General features: G+C 44.8%; 1 protein-coding gene across 1 annotated transcript in view; it reads right to left on the bottom strand.

The window, feature by feature from the left end:
* Positions 1-19,864, bottom strand: part of CDK4 (cyclin dependent kinase 4) — a 108,172-nt gene that overhangs the window by 58,730 nt on the left and 29,578 nt on the right. Inside the window, exon 2 of the mRNA XM_082244608.1 lies at positions 521-656. Within this exon, the coding sequence (XP_082100734.1) occupies positions 521-656 (136 nt within the window). The remainder of the gene's footprint in view (positions 1-520; positions 657-19,864) is intronic.

Here is a 19,864-nt window from a genome sequence, read left to right on the forward strand (position 1 = left end):
TCTTACTTGTGGCTTTAAAGTCCCAACTAGTTAGGGGAATTTTTTCTTTATGAAAAGCAATTATAAAACAGCATAGAACTTTGTAGCTCCAAGTGCTTCAATTATTCCCCTCTAAAAGGAAGTGTAAATTTTGTGTGGTGCTGACATGCATTACCATATGTAAAAATAAAAAAATAGATCTTTGCCTGAAGGAGGTCTTATTAAAAGCAATTCTTTCCACCTCACACTGAAATACTTTGTTACGAGATAAGCTAGAAAGTATTTGGTAGTTGCGTATCCTTTACAAAGCCATTTTCAGCAAAATACTACAATATTAATTCTTAGGCATGTTTTCACTCATTTTAAAATAGTGCAAGTCTGTCAAACTGGAAGACCCCTAAGCTGAACACCCCAAAGTTTGAATCCTTCCTCATTAACCCATGAAGTTCTCTATAAACTCTATTAATATAATTATATTACTGTCATCCTGTCTCTACTAATGTGAACCATGCCAAATTTTTAATCATTCAAAAACAGATACCTTAACGGTCTCCAAAGGTAATCCAGGCGGAACAACTTTATTCAAGTACGTTTTCAGGTCCTGATCAACATGCTCGAAAACTAGGGTCACCTTCGTCTCACGGTCTGTCCGGGCAGAGGCACAAACATCCATAAGCCTGTGGATAGGAAGATAGAGAGAAATATTACAATTATAACAACAGATCACAATGTAGGTGTTTTTTTACACATGCAATCTTTTCAGTATACTCATCACCAACAACCTTGAAGGAAAAAAATAGCAAGTCAAGAAAAAATAAGTCGTATTGTAATTGATTAAAAAATGACCTTTCCTTTTCAATCTGCAGCTCTGTAATTTTCTAAAATGCAATGCAATATGGCTACCTGGATGGGTACAAAACATCCCCCAGAAACATAATTTCCTGCTTGTGTGATTGACTGATTTTCCCAGAAGTCTGCACTAAGATACAAGGAAATCACATCCAAAGGGATACAGGCCCTGCAGCTTTCCTACAGCTGATTGATAATTAACCACTTAAGCCCCGGAAGATTTTATCCCCTTCCTGACCAGGGGGTATTTTGCGATTCGGCACTGCGTGACTTTAACGGACAATTGCGCGGACGTGCAACGCTGTTGCGCGGTCATGCAACGCTGTACCTAAAACGAGTTTGACGTCCTTTTTTTCCCACAAATAGAGCTTTCTTTTGGTGGTATTCGATCACCTGTGCGATTTTTTGATCATGCGCTAGAATCAAAAAAAGTGTGACAATTTTGCAAAAATAACAATATTTTTCACATTTTTTTATATGAAACTCCCCCCCCCCCAAAAAAATTTTTTAAAAATCTAAATTTTTTAACATTTTTGGCCAATTTGTTATCTGCTACCTAGGTTTGGTAAAAAAAAAAAAAAAAAAAAAAAAAAAAAAAAAATCACAATAAGCGAATTTTGATTGGTTTGCGCAAAAGTTATTGCGTTTACTAAGGGAAAGATTGTCATTTTTGTTGTTTTTTTTTTTTTTTTTACGAGTAATGGCGGCAATCTGCGATTTTTTTTGCGGGACTGCGACATTGCGGCGGACAGATCGGACCCTTGACTGACATTTTTGACACTTTTGGGGGTACCAGTGACATTACTACAGTAATCAGTGCTATACATATGCACTGTTACTGTAAAAACGACACTGGGAGGGAAGGGGTTAACTTTATTGGAGAGGGAGGGGTTAAGTGTGTCCCTAGGGGCGTGTTTCTAACTGTCATTGGATGTGACTGTGTGTGTAATAGCACAGATCAACGGTCCTACATAGCAGGACCGAGTGATCTGTGCTTTTACACAGGCGAGAATGATAGGCGGCTTTGTTTACATTAGCCGCCTGCCTTTCTCCCTTCACAGCCGACGATCGCGAGTGACCGGCGGACATCGGGTCCGCCCATCACACACACGGGCTTCCTAGTGAACGAGCGGGGACGGGAGCGCGCCTCCGGCGGCGCGCGCTCGCCCTCTATTGGCTCCCAGGTTAGTGATGTACCGGTACGTCACTTTGACTGGGAGGGGCTGACCGCCGCCGTAAATAGTCGGGCGGCAGTCGGCAAGTGGTTAAGAAACCACTCCCATTAGACTCCCTTTCCCACATGGATACAAACACACAGGGATTTCTTCAGGAAAACAAAAATCAGAAATCTGCAACAAAGTTTGTTAAAATCCTTGTAATGTACATAGATTTTTTTCTCTTTACAAAAGTGAAGTTATACTTTAAGTTTCCAGTACTGTATCTATTCATTCATTTGATTATGCATGTACATTTTCTCTAACAGATGGGCAAACATTAAAGTCTTGGCAGTAAAAATATTCTACATTTGAAACGTTTATACTAGTAGCCTTCACTAACATTGAGATGGTTTCTTTACGGCGTTAAATGTATCACAGAATGTTATGTTCCCCATCCCTGCCAATTATTAGTCTCTATAAAAGTCTGAAATGCATGGAGGATTTCACAAAATGGCATCCTCAATGGGATGGCTGGCAATACTATAAATATCTAATTCACATAGCTAAAAACAGCCATAGAGGGTGGCAATGGCAACAGTTGGATGGTAAAGTGCACATTTACAACCCAGTTTGTAGTTTAGTGTATACATCAAGGCAAATGATCTTACTTCTGGGACACATTTAGTTCAAACAATAAAAAGGGGGGCTTGAATAAATTCAGTTCCTCTATCTTTCCTCATAGCTGAGCTCCTCCATGCCTCTTATCAGTTTGGTTGCCCTTCACCTAATTTTCTCCAGTTCCCAGATATCCTTTATTGAGAACTGGTGCCCAAAACTGAACTGCATATTCCAGATGAGGTCTTACTAATGATTTGTACAGGGGCAAAATTATATCTCTCCCTGGAGTCCATGCCTCTGTTAACACAAGAAATGACTTTGCTTGCTTTGGAAACCGCAGTTTGACATTGCATGCTATTATTAAGCTTATGATCTATCTACCAGATCACCCAGATCCTTCTCCACCATTTATTCCCCAGTTGTACCCCTAGTATTTATGATGCCTGTATATTCTTAGCCCCCAAGTGCATAACTTTACATTCATAAACATTAAACTTAATTTGCCACAGTCGCCCAATTAAACAGTGCTTTGAGGTCGGCATGTAAGGACATTATTCCACTGCATAGCTGGGTGTCACCTGCAAAGACTGAAATGGTGCTTTTAAGCCAAGACCCTATATCATTTATAAGGAAATTAAAAAGGCAAGGGTCCCAACAGTGAACCTTGGGGTACATCATAGAAAACCTTAGACCATTTAGAGTAAGAATCATTAACAACTACTCTCTGAATACGGTCTTTTAGCCAGTTTTCTAACCATGTACAAACTGATTTATCAAGGTCTGTATACTACGCCCACAGCCACCCCTCTGTCCAAGGTTTACTTACCTCCTAATAAAAAGAAATCAGGTTTTTCAGACAACTTCTGTCTTTTTAGAATCCATGCTTTCTGTTACTTAAATATTTTTTTCCAGGTATAGCTTGTAATGATGTCCAGTACTCGACACACAAAAAGCAGTAGCCACAGGCCATGTTTTTCAGTCATTATAGGTCAGCCATGACAGTATGACAGTCTTGCAGAACAGTTATACACACAGCGATATCTCCCTCCCCATCTCCTTTAATTCATGGAATGCATAGGATTTACAGTTCAAAAGAGCCATTATCTCAACTCCGAGACATCAAAATCCAGCACTTCAGCATGGGCAGAGCTGTAAACCGCTAATTGAGTCCTGACAGGATGTTTGTTTCTTCCGTCCAGGCCTATCGTAAAACCAAATCCATAACCAGAACTAATGGGGATCCTAAAAAGGCAACCATACAGCCCTGCCCAATTCAAAACCTAATACACACACAATTCATAAACTCAGACAGGGACATGTCACGTTAATAATAAGTATATATTTGGATAAGAAATGTCATACTGAATGAATTAAGGTCATACATGACCACACTAGCACATATAGAAGGGAAGATAGCTGTCAGATATTAAAAGCAAAAAAGAACAAAAAAGGGCGCACCGACCTAGCGCATTATCCTCAATATAAGGCTTTATTAAATAGCATAAAAATGGCTACTCACAGACGTAGATGTAAGTAAGGCGTATCAAGCTGAATTGCTCGAGAGTCCGTGTTTAGTCCATATAATTGTCCATGATGAGATGACTGACGCGTTTCGAGGCCTAGCCTCTTCCTCAGAGTCAAGGTGACTCTGAGGAAGAGGCTAGGCCTCGAAACGCGTCAGTCATCTCATCATGGACAATTATATGGACTAAACACGGACTCTCGAGCAATTCAGCTTGATACGCCTTACTTACATCTACGTCTGTGAGTAGCCATTTTTATGCTATTTAATAAAGCCTTATATTGAGGATAATGCGCTAGGTCGGTGCACCCTTTTTTGTTCTTTTTTGCTTTTAGTACCAGTGGACTACCTCAGTCCGTTAAGGGCAGCAAGACTTGAGCCATCTGAGAAGCCAGTTGTCAATCCCGCGTAGTGTGTGGTCGAGGGGTCTGGATACCAAGCGCAGGAGAAGGGTGGTTACACCTTATTGTTTTTTGGAGCTGTCAGATATTCCCTGGGTGACAAGTTTATCTGAGATATTCTGTGTCTAGTATCCCTGGATGCGAAATTACATGCTGAACGATAAACTGTCAGTTTAAAGAATGTAACCGGTACATATTGGAGGATATAAATAGTGGTATTAGGTTCCATGTACACGGGACGTTAGAAAAAACGTGCTGTAAAGCATGTTCTTACGCCGGGAAAAAGCAGCTGTTAAAACGTGCTTTTAGTAGCTTTTTCCATTGGCGTTATTGCACGTTTGGCCACGTTGCTTTTAGCTGCGTTTTTTCTGCCTCCATTCAAAATCAATGGTTCCCTATGGGAGCCTATTGATTTGAATGGAAGTCGCACCGCCAGTCGGATCAGGATGATCCGACTTGCGCTGTGAGAATCTTAAGGGGGAACTCCACGCCAAAAATGGGAAAAAAACGGCGTGGGGGTCCCCCCCAGGTTCCAAACCAGGCCCTTCGGGTCCGGTATGGAATTTGAGGGTAGCCCCGCGGCGTGGGGTCCCCCCCAAAATCCATACCAGACCCTTATCCGAGCATGCAGCCCGGTAGGGCAGGAAGGGGGAGGAGGAGGGGACGAGCGAGCGGCCCCACCCCCCCTGGACCATACCAGGCCACATGACCTCAACATGGGGGGGTGTTGGTGCTTTGGGGCAGGGGGAGCTCTGCACCCCCCACCTCAAAGCACCTTGCCCCCATGTTGATGAGGACAAGGACCTCATCCCCACAACCCTGGCCGGTGGTTGTGGGGGTCTGCGGGCAGGGGGCTCATCGGAATCTGGAAGCCCCCTTTAACAAGGGGGCCCCCCAGATCTTGGACCCCCTCCCTATGTGAATGGGTATGGGGTACACTGTACCCCTACCCATTCACCCCATAAAAGACAGTGTATGTAAATAAGGACAGGAGACGTTTTGGGAAGTTTATTAAAAATCTTCATCCGGTCTTCTCCTGCTCTGGTCTTCTCCCTCTCCTGGTCTTCTGCTCTTTTGCTGTCCGCTCTTCTGCTGTCCAATCTTCTGCTCTTTTGCCCTCGGCTCTTCTCTTCTTCTTCCTCCGGTCCTCCTCTGACGATGTCTCCGGTGATTATGCCGGTCTCTGCAGCTTGTTATATAGCCATTGTGGGCATGGCCTCCTGGTGACGTCACCGGGAGGCCCCTCCCCTGATGTCACAGATGATGTTGGAACCTGGGGGGGGGGGACCCTCACGCCATTTTTTTTCCCCCATTTTTGGCGTAGAGTTCCCCCTTAAAATTCTCACAGCGCAAGTCGCGCCGCAAGTCGGATCATCCGACTTGCGGTGCGACTTCCATTCAAATCAATAGGGAACCATTGATTTTGAATGGAAGAAAAAAAAAAAAAAAAACGTATAACGTGGCTGAACGTATGTTCATCACGTTCGGTCACGTTTGGTCATGTTCGGCCGCGTTTCTGCGTTTCAAACCCCGGGAAACACAATAATTGCGTTCCAAAAAACGTCCCTGAACTCAACTGCCTGCAAATGACTGTAAACGACCCTGTGTACATGGACAGATAAGATAAAATGTAGATGGGTTCAGGGGCTTCTAAAAAAAACGCCCAACTGCTCCTAAACGGCCATTTACAACGTCCCGTGTACATGGAGCCTAAAACTGTCCAACGAGGAGGGACCTGATATTGGCATAAACTCTGGACAGCCCATGGACACTCAGTTTTATTGGTCAGGGGCATCTGTCAACACCCCTTTGATTCCAGAGAAAAAGGGTGACCCCTTACCAGTGATCAGTTCTCACGGTAACATCAAAGCAGGAACATCTATCAAGTTTGAGAACCGATCACACCTGGCTCATCGACTGAACTCTGATAACACCCAGGACATTGATTGCAAGTATTCTTTCTCAACAATTCTACCTTATTTTTCTATTGCTGAATTATGTCTCTATTTCTTTTAAACACCTTTTTTCTGTAAATATTTTATTTGCACCAACTTTGACCTTTTCATTATTAAAACCTTATTTTGAAAAGTGTTAACTTTGTCCCTAAGCTCTTAATGCAAGCTAACAAAGAACCTGTCTCTTGAAGAGTGCTACTGTAAAGAATAAATCCTATGAACATACCTGTCTGTGGTGACCCTGTGTGTTACAGACAATTATTCTAAAATCATAATGGATGTTGCTAGAATTAGGAGCTTCCTCTCGCTCGGACAAAAACAGAGGTGGTGGCATTGAAAAGGTTAATTGCTTAATTAGCCCAGTGACAATCACTCTCAGTATGTTGGCACCTGGTTTGTGGTGCCGCGAGCTGGAAAATCTTTGTGCAGGGTGCAGCTGAGAGTGGCATTGTTACGTAAGTGACAGCGGGTGCGAGATTGTCTTTGTCAACCCCCCCCCCCCCCCGACAGGGGTTATAACCCTCCCTTGCTCTATCCAAAATGAAGAAGAAAAAAAAAGTATCAGTAGCAAGCTTTTATGAAACTTTAAGCAGGTTTTGGCAAAGCTTTCGGCAAGCTTCAAGCAGCTGTCTCTAAGCCTTTAACACATCCTTCAGCTCTTATTTGGAAATGGTTTACACAGATCATGCAAGTGCCAATTGCCACTTTAAACAAGCTGCTAGCAGGCTTCAGAAAGCTTCCAACAAGCTGTAAACTAGTGCTGAAGCCTGCTGGCAGCTTGTTTAAAGTGTCAATCAGCACTCCCATTAGGATCTGTGTTTAAAGTAGAACTACAGGCAAAACTTTTTTCTTTCATTTTGGATAAAGGGAGTATTATACCCAGTCAGTTTTTTTTTTTCGCCACCTATGTCCCATTGTGGAGATTTCCCTGTCCCATAGCAAAACAGGAAGTGAGAGGAAATCCCTGCAAATTAAAGGGAATTTCTTGAAGACCCCCCTGGTCCCTAAAACTAGTATCCCCATTGGAAGATTTCCCCACTATTACTTTTCTGGGGGCAACCCAACATTTGGGTAACTTATTTTACTTTAATTTTCAATGAGAATGGTAAACAGGACCAACGTAGAGGGTTTTTCTCCTTAACAGTGGGCACAGAACGCAATAAAAATCTGACGGGGGTCCTAATCCCTCTCCACGCTATCCAGAACTAAGCTTTGCCTTTAGTTATATTTTAAGCTTTACAAACTGGAACTGAATGGTACTTTAAATATTTCAACAAAGCTTGCTGAAAGCTCTGCAAATGCTTCATAAAAGCTCGCTGCTCACACTGCTATTATACAAGTTGAAGCGTGTGAAAAATAAGCTTAAAGCAATGTAAATGCCAATCCTGCATATTCCTGCGAGTGCCTCATTTCTGGATTGCTACACCAGGGTTCGCCGAAATCAAATGATGTGTACATAAGTATTAAAAAAAATAATAAATTAAAAGACGAAGGTTGGCACACAATTTTCCCAGCTACGGACACCAGAGGGCGACATCAAGTAACAGAAATCTTGTGGCAGCAAGAACATTTGAATGTTAGGTTACTGTTGTCTGACTGCATACAAGTTCCAGGTATTAAAAAAAAAAAAATAAAAAAAAAAAAGCAAAATAGCCTTAAAGAGGAAGTAAACCCTCCTCAGGAAGTTGTACCTATAGGTAAGCCTATATTAAGGCTTACCTATAGGTACTGTAAATATCTCCTAAACATGTACCGTTTAGGAGATATTTACCTTACATGCAGCCAGTGACGTCACTGGCGCATGCGCTCTGAAGGAACGGCAGATCGTGCCGTTCCTTCAGAGCCCCGTGCCGTGACCGTCGGCGCCCGCGATCCCGGAAGACGGGCGACTATACATGTCGCCCGTCATACAGGTAAGCGGACGGCACGGCGGGGGCTCGTTCTAAGGTAAGTATTTCATAATGAGCTACTATGCGATGCATACTAGCTCATTATGGGTTTCTCTTTCAGGATGTAAAGAAGAGAAACATTTTTTTTCTCGGTGTACAACCTCTTTAAGAAAACCTGACATGCAAAACAGAAAAAAATAAAAATACATCTATTTATCAAGGATACCAGAAGACCATAAGGGCTTTTTCACACGGCCGCTCCGATTTTTTCCTACGCTGCGGCACTTTTTTTTTTTTTCACGGACGACATTTGTGTCATCCGGTCCGTATGTCCGCCTATCATCCCATCCGTTTGCGGATGATATACGGACATAATGCATGTCTATGGGGATTGCAGATCAGCGGATGACACCGCTGACATCCGATTTTGCATCCGTTCCGTTTTTTTTTTAACCGAAGAAAAATAGGGTTCTGTTCCGTTCCAAAAAACGGAACAGAACTGAAAGGACACAAATCGGATGTCAGTGGATGGTCATCCGCTGACATCCGCAATGCCATTGACATGCATTATGTCCGTATATCACCCGCAAACGGATGGGGCGATATACGGAAATACGTTCGGAACGCCCGTGTGAAAGAGCCCTAACTTTTAGTATGTCAGGAATTTGCAACATTACTAAACATCTACAATTTCCTGAACATTGGAAGTAGTTGCCACATTGAATATTTTTTTCCCCATCTTAAATGCATTAATTTGCTACTTCCTGCCAAATGTCATAAGGCATTTTACAATTACAATCTTGCTTTTCAAAATAAACCGGTCTATTTTTTCACGTTTTTTTCAACTATTAAACTGGAAAACACCATCGATGAAGTTATTATCCAGGGGGATAACATTTTCCTTGCCTGGAGCTGACATCCTGTTAGTGACCAACATTACTGGCAGCCGCTTTCACTTAAATAGCTGATAGCAATGACTGAACGGTAGGCTAAATTTAGATGCACAGAATAAAATATGAATACAATGTCAAGAATTTCACTTTTATTATATGCAAGTAAGAAATATCTACATATTTGTGAATGTTATTTGTTAGCATTCCGCATGGCTTCTGGCAGAGCGTGTGGCTGGAAAGGGTCTATGCACATAGGGCCCGATTTTTTTTTTTTTAATTCAGGAGCAAATAAAATTGGAGGAGGAGGAATGGGAATGCCTGGAGCTGCCAACAAACACGAAGGGAATGATCAGCTTTTACTGCACAGTTCCTGTAGAAAAAAAACTCCTCTCCCATGCACCACTGATCAGAATACATGTGTTTTTCAAGGCTTTTTGTCTTTACATATACTAAAGGTCAGGAATAACCACATTTTACACATACAAGGTAGAAGCAAATCTAGATGACATTTAAATGTTACTAAACCCAGGACCCTGCATTCACTATATCTGGTCTCCCACAGTACACAGAACAAGGAAATGCAATTATTTTAGTAAATATAAACTGCTAAATACCTTTCCTCGTCAGCAGTTAGAGCAGTCCTGTGTCTTCTATCAGTGTCTGGGTTGAGCTTGTAGGAGGAGTTTTCTTTCTCCCCTGATTGTCCTATGAGGCTGCAGGACCCCTGACTCTCTTCCTGGGCAGTGCTGATTGGCCCTGTGCTGATCACATGCACCCTCCCAAGAAAGAAAAAAAAAAAAACTCTCTAGCAATACACCCCAACCTGAGCATGTGCAGAGTGCCTCCAAGGCTCTGTACTATCAGCAGATAGATTGGGGACAGTGGAAGACGTGGAGGATCGGAGTAGACAGGCTCAGACAGCCTTTTTACACAATGCACAGGATTAACCCCTTAGGTTCCATAGTGAACATAACAAGCATTATTTATTGCATTATTTATTATATACAGACTGATTTTACTGTTGTGGGTTTAGTAACACTTTAGGGCTCATGCACACTCCAGCTCAAAGAAACTAAAAAAAGCGGCTCCTACAGACTATTGAGATCTCATTTTATTCTGCCTATAAACACCCCTCCATGTTAGCCAATGTGTCCATGCACACTTTGGCTTTTTCAGGCATATGCTCCTACAGGCAGAAAAAAAAAAAAAAAATAAGAACCTCCAAACTTGCATTTTTGAGAGGAGCTAGTGACCCAAAGAGCTCAAACAAGCTCGAAAAAGTGTGAAGCGTTTGTTCCAGATTTTTGTTTTGTTTATACAGTGGTTAGGAAAATACAATCTAGGAGGGTTTGTGAAGCAAAAAACACTTAGGCCCCTTTCACACTTGTGGACCGTTTCAGATCCGCCTGTCAGTTTTTCAGGCGGATCTGAACAGATGCCCCATGCATCTCTATGGGGCAACGGATGTCAGCGGAGACATGTCCACTGACATCTATTCCGATTCTGTCTGTCAAATCTGGACGGATGGAAACCCTAATTTCCACCCATCTGGCGGATCGGTTTGGATGAGAACGGACAGATCGGTGGATCGATCCCCTGCTGAGCAGCACGGCTCTGTCGACGGAACGGAGCAATGTGAAAGGGGCCTTGTGCTCAAAGGAGCTTGAAGAAGCACAATCAAAACTTGCACAAGAGCACAAAAAAGCACAAGCTTCTTCAAGCTGAAATAAAAGCTCAAATGCCTGTCAAAAACAGTTTTCCGAGCTGCAGTGTGCATTAGCCCTAAATCGACCATAATTGAACAGCCCAATGAGATGTTTGGGGGAGGATCAGCCTATGATAAAATAAGATTTTTGATGTTCATTGACGGACACAGCTTCTGATCTTCACAACCATTGGGTTATATTGCCCCCTACAGGAGTAGGGCACCAGGCAGAAAAAGAATCTGGCTACGCCTATGAGCAGTCCCAGGAGGTATACCCCCTCTCCCTGCTATAGGTACTCAGTTTAGTTACAAGCAGTGTCAGAAGAACTACAACTCCACAGAGGGGTGGGTGCTGTGTCCGTCAATGAACATCAGAGAAATGGATTTTACAGTAAGTCAAGTCAAAAGTCCCATTTCTTCTCGGACACAGCTCCCGATCTTCATAACCATTGGGATGTCCCAAAGTAGTGTTAAAAAATTCCCAAGGCTAAAACCGTAGCCAACCAGGCAACAGGAGCTCAACCAAAACAACTGGAGTCCACCTGAAAAAATCAATACACCCTCAAAGAGGATCAGGTCCTCTAAAACAGCAGCCTGCAAAACCTTGCAGCCAAAACAAGCATCCGCAGATGCCAACACATCCACTTTATAAAACTTTGTTAAAGTGTGCACAGACGACCAGGTGGTCGCCTTACAAACCTGCGTCACTGACACCTGATGACAGAAGGCCCAGGAAGCATCAAGAGCCCGAGTAAAGTGTGCCTTAACAGGGAAAGGAGGAACCTAACCCTTGATGCAATAGGCCTGAATCACAGTCTTTCTAATCCATCTGGAAATGGTTGCAGAGGAAGCAGACAACCCTTTCCAAGGCCAATCCATGAGCACAAATAGTGAGTCCGACTACCTGAAAGACTCCGTTGCTGCTGGGTACACCCTAATTGCCCAGACCACAACCAAGGCATGCAAGGCAATTTCCTTCGGATGTTCAGGCCTAGGACACAGGGAAGGCAAAACAATGTCTTCATTCAAATGAAAAACCAAGACAACCTTTGGAAGGAATGATTGACAGGGGCAAAGAATCTCCTTACCTGTGAATCACCAGGTCAGGAGAACGACCGAATAACGCCGCCAGTTCCACTGCACGCAGAGGTAATAGCCACTAAAAAAGCTACCTTCTGAGAGAGTAAGCAAGGGAATCTTCCAAAGATTCTAAAAGGGAGGCTTCATGGAGGACCGAAAACACCAAATTGAGGTCCCAAGCAGCAATGGAGACCGCACTGGAGGAGCCAAATGTCGGACACCCTGAAGAAAGGTACGCACCAGGGAGAGTGTGGCCCAGTGTCGTTGGAAGAAAACCACCAAAGCCAACACCTGGCCCTTGATGGTACTCAAGGCCAAATTCTGTTCAACCCCACCCCCCCCATTGAAGGAAATTCATGATCCAAGCCACCAAGGAGCGAGGATAAACCTCAAGAGACTCACACCACGCAATGTACATCTTCCACGTACAATGATAGATTTTCCTAGAAGTAGATTTCCTAGCTTTTAACAGCATAGGAATCACCGACTCAGATAAAGCTCTATCCTTCAGCACCTGGCATTCAACAGCAAAGCCGTCAAAGCCAGAAACTGTAAAGCAGGATAGAAGATTGGTCCTTGGACCGCAGATCCTCCCTGAGAGGAAGCTTCCAGGGAAGGTCGGTGACCAGCCGCACCAGATCGCCTGATCCTGTGACCGAGCCATAAACCTCTGCACCTTTCTGGTAAGCCGAGACACCAACAGATCTAACTCGGGGATGCCCCACCGGAGACACAACTGATGAGACACCTCCGGATGAAGGGACCACTCCCCTTAGTCCAACGCCTCCCTACTAAGGTAATTCACCTACCAGTTTTCCACCCCAGGAATGTGTATGGCGGAGAGGGCTGGAACGAACAGTTCTGCCCACCTTAGAATGCCAGCTACCTCCAGAGCTGAGGACACTTCTTGTGCCCTCCTGGTGATTGACATAAGCCGTGGCTGTGGCATTGTCTGATTGAATGCGCACTGGGTATCCCTAAAGACGATCCGTCCAATGGTCCAGATACAGTCTGATCGCTCGGAGTTCCAAGACATTGATGGTAGACTGAACACTTCCAGTATCCAGGTACCCTTTGCTGAATGTTTGCCGAGGACACCTTCCCAGCCGGACAGGCTAGAATCCATGGTGACCACTGTCCAATACAAGGGGAGGAAGCATTTGCCCAGGCAAGGCGTCGGAGAACGAAGCCACCATATCAGGGATTCCTTCGTTCCCCAACTCAGCAGGATCTGAGTGACCAGAGACTGCAGAGTCTTGTCCCATTTGGCAAGAATCTCCCTTCTGCGGTCCTCAGCAGAGAGGGAGAGAACCCCACCAGACTCACCACCCAGCAGAAACCGGCACCTCCAGCCACAAGGATAATCTGCACTGCACGTGCAGCGATCAGGAAGTAAAAAGATCCAGGAGTCAGCACGAAGGAATGAGGAGGGGGACCAAATCGCCGCCCAAAGGAATCCACTGTCATGGCCGCCGCTATTTTCAATGGCAAACCACCGCAAAATGGCCGCTGGACTACACAAACATGGACACTGCATTGAAACACACAGGCTACAACAAAATGGCGGCACCATGAGGCTTCCAGGGACCTAGGAGGTATCCCTAGGCCTCAAGGACAGACCCAGACAGGACGGGGGCCCTGGAAGGATCCCCCACCAGGTACAACCCCCTCCCCCCCACCAGCCGATCGCCCAGTCACGCACCCCCCATCGCCAGTAAAGCCCTGCCCCCACCCCAGGAGGTGGACCAGACTACCCAAACAGCCCCAGCATAAGTGGAGGGGGGGTAGGATGGGGGACAGAAGAAAAAGGGATGCCTGACGGGAAGAAGGGGGACCTGGGGGTCCGACCATCCCAAGGAGGGGGTCCACGTCTTCCCCAAAACTCTCCAGTAGGAAAGGGGGGGGCAGCTACCTACCGTACCAGGAATCGGATGGGCACCGCTCCAGACAGAACCCCTCTCTATCAAAATGGGGGGGGAGGCTGTCAGTCAGGAGGAACGCTGCGACTCGGGCCCGAGACCCGATCGCGAGGTGTTTAACTCGCAGGCCAGCCCCCGTCCGGTGGGGCTGTCACGGTGGACCTAGCGCGGAGCTGAGGTCTGCGCATGCTCACTGGCCAGACTAGGGTGACCACTGGATCTAGATTATCCAGCCCCTCGCCCAGTCCAGCAGTTGATTTTATAAGTCACAGGAAAAATCCAGGCGAAAAACATTTCTATCTAAAAAGAAAAAATTTGCCAGGACCAGAGTTCCCAGCAAGGAACAAGGTCCTTAATCCTGACTAGGCAGAAAAAAAAAAAGTACCTATATCAGAGAGAGCGAGTATACCCCCTGGGACTGCCCATAGCCTTAGACAGATTATTTTTCTGCCCAGTGTCCTACTCCTGTAAGGGGCAGTATAACCCAATGGTTATGAAGATCAGGAGCTGTGTTCATCAACGAACAAAAGAGAAATAAGCATTTTACATGTCAGATGCATTTGTTACTTCTCACAGATTTTTCAACCCACTCCACAATGGGACCAATTCTCCCATCATCACTCTAAGTACAGACATAACAGAGGGCTCATGTACTACTGTTGTGAACTAGGGATGCACCGAAATGAAATTCTTGGCCGAAGCCGAATAATAATGAAATGCTTGGCCGAAGGCCGAATACCGAACGCGGTGTTTCGCATTTTTTCCATTTATTTTGCCAATTTTTAGGGGGCACGCTGATGGGCACATTTTATGTTAGGGGGCACGCTGATGGGCACATTTTATGTTAGGGGGCACTCTGATGGGCAAAACAAAACATTTAAATCAGCGTTGCTCTTAACATAAAATATGCCCATTAGCGTGCCCCTTAAAATAAAATATGCCCATCAGAGTGCCCCTTAACATAAAATATGCTCATCAGAGTGCCCCAACATAAAATATGCTCATCAGCATGTCCCTTAGCATAAAATAAGGGGCACGCTGATGGCCACATTTTATGTCAAGGGAGCACTCTGTTGGGCACATTTTTTTTTCTTTTTTTTTTTTTTTAAGGGGCACTTTATAGGGCACTCTAATGTAATGAGCATGGCAAGTGGCAACAACATATGGCAGTCTGCACACTAATGCTTGTGCAGCTGCCAGCTACCGTATTCTCCCCCAAATGTGCTCAGTTCCACATCACATACCTGAACTGCAGCCAGACCCAAAAGCCGCGAACAGGGGGGCGGGGCGTGGACCTAGTGTGAAGGAGCCGCAGTCAGGAGCAGGGGGCGGGACGCGCGCGTGACGTCACACCCCCTACTCGCGGCCGGACAGGAAACCGGCGGGGTGTGAGAAGGGAGCCGCGAGCCGCAATGAGGAAGGTGAGCGGTCAGGGCGGAAGCTGACATTGTTCGGCTCAAAATTATTCGGCCTTTTGACTTATTCGGCCGAACGCCGAAAGTGCTATTTTCTCTATTTTCGGCCGAATATTCGGTGCATCCCTATTGTGGACTATTTCATGATAAGCAGACTGCTCCCCATTGGTTGTTGTTGGGAAGACACGTACCTGTCTATAGCAAGTTTAGGGCTCATAGATGTGAAATAAAAGTCAGAAGATCCAACTGCAATTAAAGTTCCATAAAGTGATCATATAAATGTGTGCATTCATTTTAAATGCAACAGTCAGGATTGTTCCTAACGGAGATCATCACAAACCATGCACATTCATTTTAGACCATTGACTGTTCTCCAACATGGATTAGACAGGGAGTTTTTAAAGGACAGATAGACATACAATTATTTACCTATCTGCCAATAATCGGCCAGATCAGCCCTTGTCTATGGCTGATTTCATCTGGACAGCTGAGCAGATCACTGGTTCCTTGAAGGTCTCCTGCAAACCTGTCAGTGTATCTGTCTGCTCGTACATCACATACGGGTGAGCAGATTCACTGACAGGAAGATTCCATGAACTACCACGGAACTCCACAGCATGGGAATAGTTCATGGAGAACTACAAGCCGACAGCCACAAAGGATGTCGGTACTTGTAGTTTAATAATACACACAGCTGTGTGCATGAATGAAGTGGTCATGTGGGCGGAGCTTTCCTGCAACCACGGGTTGACACTGATTGTTGATGAGGGAAACCCTCTCGTGGGGCTATTGTGTTCTACCGGCAAAAGGGAGTTGCTGGCGCAGGAAGCCGTCCCTGCTGGGAGAACACAGTGATTATTGCTAGCGGCTACAGCATGTAAAAATCTGGCATGCTGGCTGCACTAATGTTGATCAATGGACCGATTTGGGTACAATCAGTCTGCCCACAGATGGTACGAATCTCAGTCCGTCCCTGCTGAACTGGCCGAGATTCGAACCATCTATGGCAGTGGTTCTCAACTCCTGTTCTCAGGACCTACTAACAGACCAGATTTTAAGTATTACCTTTGGGAGATGCAGACTAGAATACAGCAATCACTGAGCAGAAAACCTGTGACCTATTTCAGGTATCTTGCAAACCTGCACTGTTAGTGGGTCCTGAGGACAGGAGTTGAGAACCACCGATCTGTGGGCAGATTTAAGCTGCCCATAGATGGATCAAAATTTGGCAGGTTCAGCAGGAATTGAACAGTTTTCGATCCATCTGCAGCCATCCATGCTCATCAGAAAATCGATCTAATGATTTTTTTATTTTTTTATTAGACCACTGACTGATAAAAAAAAAAAAAAAAAAAAGTGATCCATCTATATATAGCCAGCCTTACAGGAGTTAAAAGTCTCAAGGTTTTTTACCTCAATGCATTCTTTGCATTAAGGTGAAAAACCTTGGTTGCAGCTGCCCCCCAGACACCCCATTATTCTTACCAGGACCCGAACGTTCCAGCGACGAGCACGAGCGCAGCAACTCCAGCCGCTGTCTTGGGCCCTCATTGGATAGCTTGATACTAGCAGGAGCCATTGGCTCCCACTGCGGTCAATCAAATCCAGTGACAAGAAAGCGGGGGGCAGGGCCGAGTTATGCGGTCTGTGTCAATGGACGCAGCAGCGGGACTCGTGAGCGAGCCCACACCGATGACCCCATCGAAATCGGCTATTCATGGGGGCACCTGATGAAGAGGAGCCAGAAGCGACGCCGGGATACCCCAGAAGAGGAGGATTGGGGCTGCTCTGTGCAAAACCCTTGCACAGAGCAGGTAAGTATACCAGGTTTGTTATTTTAAACATAAAAGAAAACAAACCTTTACAATCACTTTAAGACACATAACAATGAATGCATTTTTTGCAAACGCTACTCCATAATAAGCATTTGGCCACTAGACTCTATTGTTCGATTACTGTCAGTGTCTTCTCCTTGCTTTAGATAAAGGGAAACCCGCAGGCTGTTTTCAGAGATAAATCCTCTGTGAACATAATAGGACTTCTTAGGAATCTTTGACAGATGAGGCTTTGCAAATACAAGAGATATGATATATACAGTAGGTCACCAGCCCCAGCTCAGTATCTACAAATGACAGAAGATAATAGACTGTCAAATAATAACACCCAGGCCTAATTCAGCACTTTCCCTATTAACCCTTACTGTAATGTACTTGCTACCTCTCCAAATAATCCTTTATATGGCAAGCCTATTACCATTATATTGACGATTTCAATGCAGTGAAGATTTTACACTGCGCCAGTCAGCAGAGAAAAATAAAAGCATATGCATTCTAGAGGTCTGGAAAGGTCTCTGATAGCAAAACATTCTGTGGGCGATTCTGTCCTCAATATGCATTCACCGATGGGCAGCAGAATAAAAGGCCACACTATGATGGTGTCAGGGCCTGAATTAATCAGGCTTATAAAATGCTTGTAAATGTCACTGGTCACAAATCTGTCCAAAATAAATACAAAGCACCAATAATCTCATCTCAAGGCAATGCTCCAAATATAAAATTGAGCATAGGCTCTCATTTTAGAAAGACAAAACTGCTAGGACATAGCACACTAAATGGCCTGGAGAGCAAAGGTCTTCACAACTGAACGTCCCAAGTAGGGCTACGTAGACTGGGAGTTTGCTTTATTTATGTATTTAATTTATTTCGGGTACTTGTATAGCGCTGTCAATTTAGAGCCGGTTCACACTGAGGCAACGCGACTTCGGGGGGCGACCTGTGAAGTCGCGTGCACCGCGACTTCGGCGCGACTTGCAGGGACTTCACATAATGGAAGTCTATGCAAGTCGCTCCGAGGTCGCCCCAAAGTAGTACAGGACCCTTTTTTTAAGTCGGAGCGACTTGTGTCGCTCCTATTAGAACGGGTCCTGTACTACTCAATGGACCGCGACTTGTCAGGCTGACAAGTCGCGGCAGTGTGAATGGGCTCTTACGCAGCGCTTTACATATACATTGCACATTCACATCAGTCCCTGCCCTCAAGGAGCTTACACATTAAGAATTCAGGAGTTGCGTGTAATGACCATGATAGCACTTTGCATGACCAAAGTTGCAAAGTATGAAGTCGCCACCATTCACTGAATTACCCTGAACAATGGGATCTTGAAAGGCTCCTAAATGTTAGCGGTCTCACCTTTGTGACATCATACATTCGCAATAAATTCTGGATACACATTCTTTGAGTGCTGGTGACTTTGTAACAGTGGTCTTCATATTCTCTATCTAGGCGCTACCCCTAGTAACCTTTACCTTGGAGCTGTAGTATGGATTGGCGATATAAACCAGAATCAGAGGGGCTAATACAGAATTACTTTAAAAATGGCAGAATAAAATTATAAAAAAGATTCTTAATTGACTTCAACCTCCTCCACCAATAAGTCTTAGAGGTGTTCCCATTTAAAGGGCAAGTTCATCTTTTGATAAATAATAAACGCACATTTTTTGCAGGTAAAAAATGTGCATTCATTATATACAGTATCTCACAAAAGTGAGTACACCTCTCACATTTGTGTATATATTTTATTAGATCTTTTCATGTGACAACACTGAAGAAATGATACATTGCTACAATATATAGTGGTGAGTGTACAGCTTGCATAACAGTGTCAATTTGCTGTCCTCAAAATAACTCAACACACAGCCATTATTGTCTAAACTGCTGGCAACAAGTACACCCCCAAGTGAAAATGTCCAAATTAGGCCCAATTAGCGATTTTCCCTCTCCGGTGTCATGTGACTCAGTGTTACAAGGTCTCCGGTATGAATGAGCATGTGTGTTAAATTTGGTGTCATCGCTCTCACTCTCTCATACTGGTCACTGGAAGTTCAACATAGCACCTCATGGCAAAGAACTCTCTGAGGATCTGAAAAAAAAAAAAAAAATAAAATTGTTGCTCTACATTAAGATGGCCTAGGCTTTAAGATTGCCAAGATCCTGAAACTGAGCTGCAGCACGGTGGCCAAGACTATACAGCGGTTTCACAGGACAAGTTCCACTCAGGACAGGCCTCACCATGGTCGACCAAAGAAGTTGAGTGCACATGCTCAGCGTCATATCTAGAGGTGGTCCTTGGGAAATAGACGTATGCCAGCATTGCTGCGGAGGTCGAAGGGGTGGGGGGGGGGGGGCAGTGACCATACGCCGCACACTGCATCAAATTGGTCTGCATGGCTGTCGTCCCAGAAGGAAGCCTCTTCTAAAGATGATGCACAAGAAAGCCTGCAAACAGTTTGCTGAAGACAAGCAGGCTAAGGACATGGATTACTGGAACCATGTCCTGTGGTCTGATGAGACAAAGGTAAACCTATTTGGTTCAGATGGCATCAAGAGTGTGTGGTGGCAACCAGGCGAGGAGTACAAAGACAAGTATTTCTTGACTACAGTCAAGCATGGTGGTGGAAGTTATGGTTAGAGGCTGCATGAGTG

This window comes from Pelophylax lessonae, assembly GCF_965119305.1.
Source record: "Pelophylax lessonae genome assembly, chromosome: 2".
Classification (NCBI taxonomy): domain Eukaryota; kingdom Metazoa; phylum Chordata; class Amphibia; order Anura; family Ranidae; genus Pelophylax; species Pelophylax lessonae.